The sequence below is a fragment of the Gymnoscopelus braueri genome (genome assembly GCF_963280865.1).
Source record: "Gymnoscopelus braueri genome assembly, chromosome: 7".
Classification (NCBI taxonomy): Eukaryota; Metazoa; Chordata; class Actinopteri; order Myctophiformes; family Myctophidae; genus Gymnoscopelus; species Gymnoscopelus braueri.
Window position 1 is genome coordinate 7,387,327 of NC_137608.1, and position 11,730 is coordinate 7,399,056.

Below are 11,730 nucleotides of genomic sequence, written 5' to 3' on the forward strand. Positions count from 1 at the left end.
GACCTAAATACCAAATACAACCATCAACTAGTTGGGCATGATCTCACTTTAGAACGGTTTTAATAGTCATTGAAAGGAAATGGATCACCAAAGTTCTGAATATAATAATTTGGGGAATAATGTCAAACTTGGTGGTGTAATCACCATTAATTTCAAGGAGACAGCTTATTGTGCAAGACCACGGCTGTGTCCGAAATCACATACATAAACATAAACATAGTTTGCCAAATTACTTTTTAATATGACCAAAAGCTTAGTAGCTACTAAATTGTATTCAACAGTGGACACATACTGTAGTAACAGTTGATAGGCCTACAACTATGCAGTAGGCTGAAAATAGCAAACTGTAGTAGTAGTAGTAGTAGTAGTAGTAGTAGTAAAGTTAAGTTAAGTATGCCTGTGATTTCAGACGCAACTCATGTGACAGGATCTGATAACAAGAAAGGACCCCTAATGAAGCTAGCTGCTGCCTGCTAGGTCTAAATGTTGATTATATTCCTTGTCGAAATACCTCCCTCTAGTGGCAAGTCTTACAAAGCAACTACGTACATGTACTCAAGTACTGTACCTACAATTTAGAGATATTTATTTATTTATTATTATTAACCTTACTGGTGTATTTCCAATTCTCAATACCTTTACTTCAACTGATCTACTCCATTACACCTCAAATATTGTACTTTTAATCCACTACAATTATTGGAAAACTTTACTTTAACAGTTCAGCCCTAAATATACTTCAGCTATTTGAAAATAGCCAATCTACAAGCACACAACGCGTCACATCCCGACGTGTTGTGAGCTTGTAGATTTACATTTTGAAAACGTGCTAAATGGTACATTCTGCTAAATGAGTAACCTACTTTTACTTTTGGCATTTCAAGTATATTTTGATGCCAGTACTTTCGGAATGTATCTTGAGTACAGGACTTTTACTTGTATCAGGGTATTTCTACATTGTGGTATGGATACTTTTAGTAAAAATGAAAAGCTACTAACTCATTTAAAAGCAATAATTTTACATTACTTAATACATGGTATCAAGAGTAACTTGCATTACAATATATTACTATATTTACTATACTATATTATTACACCCCAACTTGCACGTACAAGTTATGTCATAATTTTGCAAGAGGGCAGGTTCTTAAAAAGAACAGATCTACAAGCGAACAACGCATGACATCACATGTTGATAGCTTGTAGGTCTGTTCAATTGTTTTTTCAGATATGACAACCATTTACTAGTGTATAAATTATTAGGCTTAATATAGTCTTATCTCGGTCCATAACAAATCAGTCATTGTAACTCAGTGACTTGAATTAATAATATTACTGTTTGGCTATTAATGTTTGGCAACTGTAATACATTACACAACTAGTTAATAGTGTGACAAAAAAGCAATATTGCAGTAATATATCGTTGCTGTCGGGTGGAAAACTTGTATGTCCAAAACCAATTTGTGTGACACTTGTAAGATAAAGGGCATTACTTTACGAAAAAACATGAAAAAGTTTAAATTTGGAGACAAGGGGTTTCTGCCCGACATCAACAATGTAACTTAGTGACTAGTTACTGCTAAACACCCCCCCCCCCACACACACACTCACACACAAACATGCACAGCATCACCAGGCAGACAGTGAGGCCAAAATGGTTAGCCATCTTTATTATGAAACAAATAATTGGGACCAGATCATACAGCTGTTACACTTGGGTTTTGGGCCGCTCCAGTCCCCGTCCGTCCGAACATCCGTCCGTCCGGCACGCCCCTGGGACAGCCAGCCCTCTCCCAGCTGCGTACAAGGTGCTTGGTTCGAGGACCGCCCCCGCCCTGGGAAGGGGTCTAATTCTCTCCGCCGCCGGTACTGGGTTCCTTCTCCAACTTCCTCCCCATGTGACAAAGTTAGGTTCCCTTTTACAGCAGGGCGATTGAACAAGTATTATCTGCAACTGGTGCTGCGCTGACGCGTGGCAAAAGGGGTGGTTTAATGGGTTTAATGCTTAACGTATTCTGCGTCGTACGGCGGTGTCGTGAGTCGGAAATAGCCAGCCGGCTATTTCCACCTCACGACACTGTTGTAGGACAAAGTATTAACTCAACATCGAAGGGAATTCCTGCTTTGTTTAGGGTTGGTACCAACTAAGTGCCAATCAGAATAATTTAATGAGGGAACCAAGAGGGGTTAGGAGAAACAAAGCAAAATGGCTCCTAGTTCCTCATGCAAACATAAGTGCCTTCTTAACTATGGATTCAGTGCCTTCTTAACTATGGAATCAGATCATCTCTAACTTATATCTACATTACAAAACAAAACCCGTCATGGGACACCATCCCGGCTTAAGAGAGCAGGGTTTGTGTGCCATTTAATTTGGCACTACAGACACAAAAAAGCATTAATAAAAACCACCATTATGCTCTCCGGGTTAACTCAGCATGTTCGGAGTGTAAGGTCAAACCAATTCTTTTAAAAGTAATTAATCATCACACGACTCCAACCTTCATTTTTTTCTTTTTACTTTTTCCTTTCTTTTTTTTTAAACAATGTATTGAATAACAGGTGTACTGTGATATGATTCTACTGTGTGGGGGGGAACTGAGAGCTGGCTCACTCCACAGAATACAGTGCACATCCAGAAGCTGCGTTCAGGATAGATGGGTTAAAGAATGTGGGGAGCGGGGGTAGTATATCACACACCTCCAGAACCTTGCTATGTCTCATTATTTCTTATATTTTTATTATTTCCTTAACCAAGACAATTTATATAGATTTTTTTTTTGCATTACGTAAAAGATACACCGCTGATGGTTTGCAAAGAGAAAAAGAGGTTTAAGGATAAATCAAACCAAAACATTTCCTCAAACAGGGAACAGAACTCGGATAAACTCAGGTCGGCGCTGGGGGCGGCCTGCTAAATCTTGCATGATGCTGCTTACGGAAAAGAGGGACAACGCTAAAACAGAAACCTTCAATGCGTTTTTGTTTTGTTTAGTTTTTTCTCGGAAAAATGTTTTTTAGACACTTTCCTTTTCTGGCAAATTTTGTCAGCTTTTTTTTAATAACAATTAAAAAAACAAAAAACAAAAAAAGATGTAGAAAGTTAGTAATGGCCTGGAGCTACGTGACCAGGAGGAGAAGAGGAGAGGGGAGGAGGACTTGGAGGAGGAACCATGTCGGATCCACAGCGAGTCCTTGGGTGGGGAGGGAGGCTGTAGGCGACCATCGCCCCGGTACTTCAGGAGAGCTGCTCCTGGCCTGCTAGGATGATGTGTGTGTGTGTGTGTCAGAACAGGTAGGGAGGAAAGGAAAGGGTGTGTGAAAAGCATTGGTTCTCAAACTTTCTCATTTCAAGGACCCCCGTAACTCAGAGAGTGTGCAAATGTAACCGAAACTCGGTTCCGTTTGCACACTCTCAGAGTTACAGACCAGTAAGGGTCCATTTGGAACCCGGCTCAAGGAACCCTGAGGGGTTGAGAACCACTGGTGTATTGGGAGGGGAGGAGAGAGAGGGAGAGAGTGAGTGTGTGTGTGTGTGTGTATGTGAGAGAGAGAAAGGGGGAGGGCAGGGATAGGTAGCGAGAAGGCAGGAATAAGATATTTGGTTGGGCGAGTGAGATGAAGGGAGGGGGGGGGATAAGAGGGCGAGCGAGCGAGATAGGGGAGCACACGCTCATCGGAGGGGAGGAGGGGCGTGATCAGTCCATTGGCCGCTTTTCACCGTGTTTCTTTGTAAACTCCTCTGCATTCTTAAAGAATTTTTTACGGTCCTTTGAGTATTCTTCTGCTAGGTCTGCCCTCAGAGGATGCTCTGGCTGCGGGTCGTTCACCAGGGCGATGAGGGACTGAATTACTGCAAGAGAAATAAAAACACAGCGGAGAGAGAGAGGGGGGAGAGAGAGAAACAAACACTTTTAAGTCTGTCTGAAACAAACTATTGTAGATTTATTAGAAGGAGAACCCATTTTCAATAGTAACTTCATATAATTGGTCCACTCCTCACTAATGGTGCGTTCACACGGGCAGATTAAAAGATAAAAAAATACACAGCATCTTTGTCGCTGTGTTGCTCAACGCGGTTGCTGACGTCATCATCGGAGCTACAAATGTAGCTTTGCATCTTTGTATCTGGAAGTTGAACCCAGCTCAACTTGAATTTGTAGCTTTGCATCTTTGTATCTGGAAGTTGAACCCAGCTCAACTTGAATTTGTAGCTTTGCATCTTTGTCGCTAGAGCTACAAACGTCGGATGTATCTTTGTATCTTCATGTCGCTGGTTTCCATTGAAAATGAATGGTAGCATGTATCTTCTAATCTGCCCGTTTGAACGCACCACAAGGCTCAATATAAGATGGGCAGTTGGGCACCATTTCTGTCTACTCACTCTGTGTCTCACTGTTGGTGGGCTGTGGACAGTTCAGAAACCTGCCTACCTAGAACATCATTGATGGGAATTGAAAGTGAATAGAAACTATAGCCTCTCTTCCTGGAAAGTTAGCATGCTGAAATGGAAGCCTTCCTTCTTGTAATAGAACAATTTGGAAATAGTCTTTGAAATGACTCAAACAAAGATTTCTCAACTGTCCACAGCCCACCAATGAGAGACATTGTGAGTAGAAAGATATGGTGCCATATCCTACTATATAATTGGAGTACCGTCCGTCTTGGTGTCCGTCTTGGGTCGACCGACCGGCCGACCGGGTATGGGCTAGTAATAATAATATTAATGTGCATTAATGAGGACCAATTATATGAAGATAATGTTGAAATGGGTTAAGTGATCCTTTAAGGCCTAATTTACTTCCATTTTTAATGTTATATATATATATATAATCTAATCTCATATTTTAGTTCTTTGTTTCTCTTTCACAAATGTTTTTTTTACGTTTTAATTGCTTTTATTACACAGGCACTTTACCCATATCCAATGCAAATTACGTTGCATTATAATTTACCATGCTATAGGAATATCTTTCAAACGATGTGGCCTTATGCCTGATTTATTGCTTATGTGCAGGAGTCACGCAACAAAAATAGCAGATCTTTGTTACACTGAGATGCTGTGTAAGCTTGTACCGGCTATTTTCGGTAAGAAGTGTCATTCAGGCTTTAAAGGGCTATTTCACTTTAAAACACTTCTGGGGTAAAAAAAAAATTATATTACTTTTATTTTATTATATTAATTTATTTACTGGCTGGCCTGTTAAGCTAACTTGACTGCATTGTCCTAACAGGTGAGGGGTCGTGTTTTTTCAATTACTTTACTTTTTTATAGTATTTATTTTTATTCTATTGCATTTATTTTAAATACAAAACTTTTATTACATTTTTTTTAAAGAGCCCCCATCAAAGCCTGACCCCCATTTAAATGACCCCACACGTGTTTTCAAGTGAAATACCCTTTTTAAGTACCAGACCGGATAGTGAAGCGACCATATAACTGCAAATCCCCAAATCCCTGGTTCGATTCCGACTGGAGGCTGGCGTTACATCATTCAGCCCCCTCAGCTTCCCGAAAAATTCTTCCAGCTAGTTACTAAGCTTGCAGATTGGCCATTTTGGATTAATCTTTGACAAATTAAAAAGAAAATGCATATTCTCGTCACAATATCGATATCACGTTATTTGCCAAAAATATATTACTTGATTTAGTTCACATTGCCCGGCCTTTGGCCCGTCACATTTTTTACATAATAACCTAATGGCAATTATTTGAGATAATCACAATTATTTTTGCATAATCGTATTACACATAACTTGCATTACATATATTTTCAAACATTTTCAAAAATAGTGGAAATATCAAGATGTTTTGAGCTTGTAGATCGGCTATTTCCACTATACGTGTTTTTTTTATTAAATTATGCAAGTTATTTGTCATATCTGCCATGTGCACCTCTTGTTTATGAAGCCTAAAGGCAAAACAGAAATGTTTTAAAAAGATAGAAACTCAAATTAAATCATTAATCACAATTATTTGAGTGACAATTAATCGTCAAGTCAAATTTCATTATCGTGACAGCCCTTACCGGCCCTAAATGACCAGACCAATAAGCAAGGCACCAGTGAAGCTCATAAAACGTACACAATGACTCACATTCTCTGGATGCTATGCATTCAGGCCATGATGACATGCTGTCTTTACACGACTCACGACAGCATGGCCACCGACTTCCTGCTGTCGATGTCATGGAATATCTGATTGTTCAAGTTACACAGCTGAACTTGTAACATTTACGTTTTGCAGGTTCAATATGAACATTAAATCGAGAACAAACAGCACATTGACATAGGTTATGCCAACATATTACACTGTTGCAAGAAAAGTAGAAATCCATGCGTCATTCAGGGTTGTAAAACAATTAAAATGGTGGTATAAGTCATATTCTTTGGTTAAAACAAAAGATGGTAATCATTGATAGAGTGTTTGTTCACCAACATGTGTTTCCCTGTCTCTACAGCTCTTTAATAAACAGAAATAATACATGTTCAGGTAGGTTACCAATTTCATCCGATGAGGAGAGAGCACGCATTTATCAAAAAAAAAAAAAAAAGGTGTTCCAATTCCAATTTAGCTTCCTCATATTTTGTTAATTCACTTCCAATTTCACTTGTGTCTACGGCATGAGTTCTCTCTCCTGATTGGATTAACTTGTTATTCCGGCCTGAAAATGTATTTTCTGTTCACTAAGTAACTGGAGAGAAAGGGAGACCCCTGTTACAGAACACTATGATGAACAATGATTACTATGGGAATAGAGCTATATTACAGTAACACTTGTATTAACATAAACATAATTTACACCACCTTTACTAAATGAACAGTGATTCTCAAGGTCAGTCCCATCTAGTTTCCTACGTTTTTAGGGGTCGTGTCCATTGAAAGTCTTTTTTTTCAGCTGCCAGCGCCTTTCTGTCATACATTTCTATGATAAAGACTCTGCTATTAGTGCTAATAACGCAGATTACACACCGTTTGAGCACACCATTGGTTGATAGGTTCGAACATCGAACGTTGCGGGCATCAATAAATGCTCCGTGCGAGGCGAGCGCTCTGGACATAATATCCAAAGTGCTCTTTCGCTCAATAAACTCTTTCTGACCCTAGAGACTGCTATAGAAATGCATAATCATTTTCTGTGCATTATGATGGTTAGGGATGCACAATATCTAAATAATATCCAATAACCAATTAATTTCACCGTCAAATCGATTGCTATACCCATTTTGAAATCGATATTGCAATGTAATTTCACAAGCTCACAATGAGCTTGTAGATCGGCTATTTATTCTTTATTTATTTTTTATTAACACACCTTGGTCAGTTCTGGTGGCTGGCTTCCAGTTCTCCGCGCTGATCACAGGCAGACAAACCTGCCCTTTCTCATCAATGTTGGGGTGGTAGATCTTTGTCTTGAACGTGATCTTAGGAGGCTTGAAGGGGTACTCGGCGGGGAAAATGATTTCAATCCTGAAGGCCCCTTTGTCATAAGGAGGGTTATCCTGGAGAAGAGGAGGTGCACACATGGTCAAACTATGGCGGGCGTGTCACGAGACACGATGATGAAGCAGTGAACAGATTTCAGACAATAGGCTCTGTTTGACATGAAGTTGCCATGTGTGTCTCCCGTTTATATCTGCTACTGGGACCATACACATATAAAGCTAGACGCCTCCTCCGGCTCTGGGGCGTCTGTATCTCAGGAGCCATTTTGGAGAAGGCAAGCTTCCTGACTACTGGCCAATCACAGTGTGTCTTTTCCGGGACTTGGCAGAATCTAATTGTGTAAAAATATAATAGGATATTTTTATACAACTAGATTCTGACAAGTCCCGGAAAAGAAGCGCTGTGATTGGCCAGTAGTCAGGAAGCTTGCCTTCTCCAAAATGGCAGCAGCGATACAGGTCACTCCAATGAACTGCAGAGGCCAATGAGGTATCTAGGTTTCTATATCTATGACTGGAACAATCAAACAAAACTATGGGACACTGAACTGGAACAGGAAACAGGTATACCACCTTCTGGAAACCTGAGACTTGAGTTGTGAACCGAGGCGATTCAATTTACAATTTAGGCATTTAAGCAAGCACTTAATCCAGAGCGATTTACAGTAAGCAACAGAAGATTTAAAAAAAGGAGTGTTCCCACACACCCTTCACTTACAAAAAACTCAGCTACCTAATGAAGGTAAGTTGACCGAAACGTTGTTCATCAATGAATAAAAACAGAAGACAGTGTGCGAGACAACTTCTATCTTATCTACTGTACGTTGGCTGTTCTCTCCTACACACCTGTCCTTGTAAGTAGTAGGTGTGCAAACGCACTTTATCTACCAAGACAATTCATAAGCGACTTACAGGAACAATGAGCCCTTGCCATGTCAATATGTTTGATTCATCGACTTGAATGTTCCTGAAGTTTTTCATTCCAGACTTGCGAAGTTCTTCGAGTTCCTAAGAGAGCGAGAGGAAAACGAGTACAATGTAAATGACAGTTATGAGAGGCACTGTGTCGTCTACGTATCCTCGCTAGTAGGGCTGGGCAATAGACAAAATTAAATACCATGATATTTTTTACCCAACACCTCTATATCGACACTGTGATAATATATTGTGATGATAAAATAAAAAAAATAGTGAAAATAGCCAATCTACAAGCTCACAATGCCCTGCGATGCGAAGCGTTGTAGATCAGCTATTTTTGGAAATCTGACTATTTTTACACAAGTATAAAATAAGGCTTACGTGGTTAAAAACAGGACAAGACAACACTCATGCCATACATATCAATATGATAAAGAGACTATCTGATTTGGCCTGGAATTTAGGCTGATATCGATATTGCCCAGCCCAAATCGCTCACATCACTCACAATAACACATGCTCCTAGGGTTGCCAATTGTACCTTGCCATACGGAATAGACCCTTATTTGGAAACTAAAAACACATGTCCCTTGTTGAACTGATAAGGGACACACTTTGTTCCTTTTTGGGGGTAATAAACCAATGACACACCTCTTGGTCTTACAAGTTCAAACAGCTCATACATTATAATACAGGCTGTTAACCAGTTAAACCCTCTAGAGTTGTCTGTGTACTTTGACTGCATTTTTCTGTCTACAATAAATGTCTTTGGATAAAATAGACGATCTACAGGCTCACGTGTCGCAACAAGTTGTGAGCTTGTAAATCTGCTATTTTTGGCTAATGCCCCCCCCCCCCAGACTATGGATGCTGAGCTTCAAATTGTTGGTATAATCTATAGATTTTATCTTTTTCTGGGCAACCCTTTTTTGGGTGTCAATTATGAATAGCAGGTAGGCAACCTATACCTACTCCACAGGCAGCTAAGTGTAATGACTGATCACGTACATGTCGGACATTGAACCTGTAGTGTACTGTGACACAGTTGTTCACAATGCAGACAGGTCTTTCCAGTTAGTAGTCCGTGAAACTTAAAATGCATACACAATCGCACAAGGGTGCCGCTCGCCAAAAAGAACATATCTACAAGCTCTATCAGTAGCGAGGTCTGATTGTAGCTTGTGTAGATAGCTTCTTTTTGGCCAGGAACACCAGTTGTACAATGGATTATAAATTAGGCTTTACTTTCGCTTTTGCATAACGTCATTGATGATGATGATGATCAGCTGACGATATCATTCGTAAAAAAAAAATACACAAGTCAACTTAAAACGGATCGAGGTTATCTTATCAATTCCTTAAGTGTTATTTTTTTACCATTTGATTCTAAATTGTACTAACAGGAGTTAAATGAACACTTAGGCTTTTACTGCGTTTGCCGGCTGCTAACAGCTAATCTGTCCCTTAAATTGCGTGTGGATGTTTGACGGCTAGAGACTTGACATCAAGCTAAAGTGAAACCAGAGCAACACAAACATCGGGTTTGCCTTTTTATAAATCGCTGACAATCACATTACAAACAAATAATGACATTAATATGAATTAAGCCCGTCGGTCTGGCTTAATTTACACGATATGATTACATCCCCATTCCCCACCCATCCCCAGAATGACGAAGTCCAAGTCTGAACCATACTAGCACCACCTAGCCTAGCTAACTTAAGCTAAAGCCAGTGGTTAATCAACCAAACACAGTCAGCAGCGGGTTAGCATGCTAGCTGGAGACTGATAGGAGGGTTGGGGAGGTTAGCATGCTAGCAGGACACGATAGAGGTTAGCATGCTAGCAGGACACGATAGAGGTTAGCATGCTAGCTGGAAACTGGTAGAGGTTAGCATGCTAGCTGGCTGGGCGACGGATAGGAGGTTAGCATGCTAGCTAACTGGTTGAGACTGATAGGGGAGGTTAGCATGCTAACTAGCTAAGCTAGCTAACAGGGTTAACGCTCGTGTCACGGAAGGAGGAGGGGGGGAGAAGAGCGTCCGAGAGCGGCTGCGGACTCGAGCTGTTCGCGGTGTTAAAACAGCGTTAGCCTAACATGCTAAGAGCCGTTAGCTCGGCTTTGGGACGACGACGACGACGGGAGGTTCTCGCTTTCAACCGTCGTTCTCCCCCCAAAACCCCGGAGTTCCCCCCTCACTCTCGGAGAGCCGGCAAAAATTTAGGCCGGAGAGTTTTTCCGGCCTAAACATTTTGCCGGCTGCTTCGCTTGCCAGGAATCTTTCACAGTTAGCATTGCGGCTAACACAGTGAGGAGTGACTTCTCGCTTTTAGCGGGTTGTTTAGCGCTGAACCCAACACACACACACGGGGGGGATATTGTCCCGCATTGGTCTCATATTGTCCCGTATGACTCTTTCGTGAGACGTTACGACCCCCACGCCCGCCCGCCCCCCGGGACGTTCCCAGTCCGTCATTCTACGTTCACGGGGATGTGATGGGGGAAAAAAAGAACATCGAGAGATTTTACCTTGTGCAGCCTTCTGCTCGCCGCCATCTTGAAACTACTGTGTCCTTCCCAGCATTCACAGCGCGGCGGCTTAGATGCTCCCCTTCTCTGCTGCTTTCCTGGCTGTCACGCCGAAAGCGGTGGCCCCCGTGTGATTCTTGAAACCACCAGAGGGAGCTGTTTTCAGAAAAACGTTTTAACTCTGACAGTGGTACACATGGAACCCCTTTAGGGCGCGCTCCCACCGTACTTTTATTTTACCTCTGGGGCGGAATCTGCCAATGCTTTGTCAATGCAAATGCGTGGATTCTTGGAAAAAATGCACAAGACCATGAATCCACGCATTTGCATTGACAAAGCATTGGCATATTCCGCCCCAGAGGTAAAATAAAAGTGCGGTGGGAGCGCGCCCTTACTCAGTGGTGGAAAAAGTACTCCGATATTTTACGTAAAAGTATCAATACTGCAATGTAGACATACTGCGCTACAAGTAAAAGTACTAGAATGTTTGAAAATAGCCGATCTACAAGCTCACGTCGCTTTGCAATGCGTTGTGAACTTGTAGATCTGCTATTTTCAGATCGCCTATGTATAAGATAGGGCTAAAGTAAAGTGGTTAATGTGTTTTATAATGTAATAATTGACAATTGCAAAGTAACTAGTAGCTAAAGTTTTCAAATGATTTTTGTGGAGTAAAAGTACAATATTTGCCTCTGAGATGTAATGGAGTAGAAGTAAAAGTACTGAAAACTGGAAATACTCCAGTAAAGTAAAAAATACCTCAAAGTTGTACTTAGTACAGTACGAGTGAATACTTAGCTAATTTACACCACTGCCTTAACTAGGGTCCATGTGGT

The 11,730-nt window shown here is 41.0% G+C and overlaps 1 protein-coding gene across 1 annotated transcript; it reads right to left on the reverse strand.

The window, feature by feature from the left end:
* Positions 1-1,639: 1,639 nt before the first annotated feature.
* On the reverse strand, positions 1,640-10,998 carry ube2l3b (ubiquitin-conjugating enzyme E2L 3b). Its single transcript, XM_080434146.1, has 4 exons — positions 10,895-10,998; positions 8,359-8,454; positions 7,317-7,503; positions 1,640-3,853 (listed from the first exon to the last, which is right to left on the reverse strand). Exons 1-4 carry the CDS (start codon positions 10,919-10,921, stop codon positions 3,699-3,701), a joined length of 465 nt encoding a protein of 154 aa, XP_080290272.1. The 5' UTR covers positions 10,922-10,998; the 3' UTR covers positions 1,640-3,698.
* Between the last annotated feature and the right edge of the window lie 732 nt (positions 10,999-11,730).

What these genes read in the sequence shown, in the direction of transcription:
- ube2l3b (XM_080434146.1), bottom strand. Translation starts at nt 10,921, where the DNA reads ATGGCGGCGAGCAGAAGGCTGCACAAG. An exon ending in CGAGCAGAAGGCTGCACAAG is followed by an intron (nt 8,455 to 10,894) that starts GTAAAATCTCTC and finishes TCGCTCTCTTAG; the next exon opens with GAACTCGAAGAACTTCGCAA. An exon ending in AGCCACCAGAACTGACCAAG is followed by an intron (nt 3,854 to 7,316) that starts GTGTGTTAATAA and finishes TTTCTCTTGCAG; the next exon opens with TAATTCAGTCCCTCATCGCC.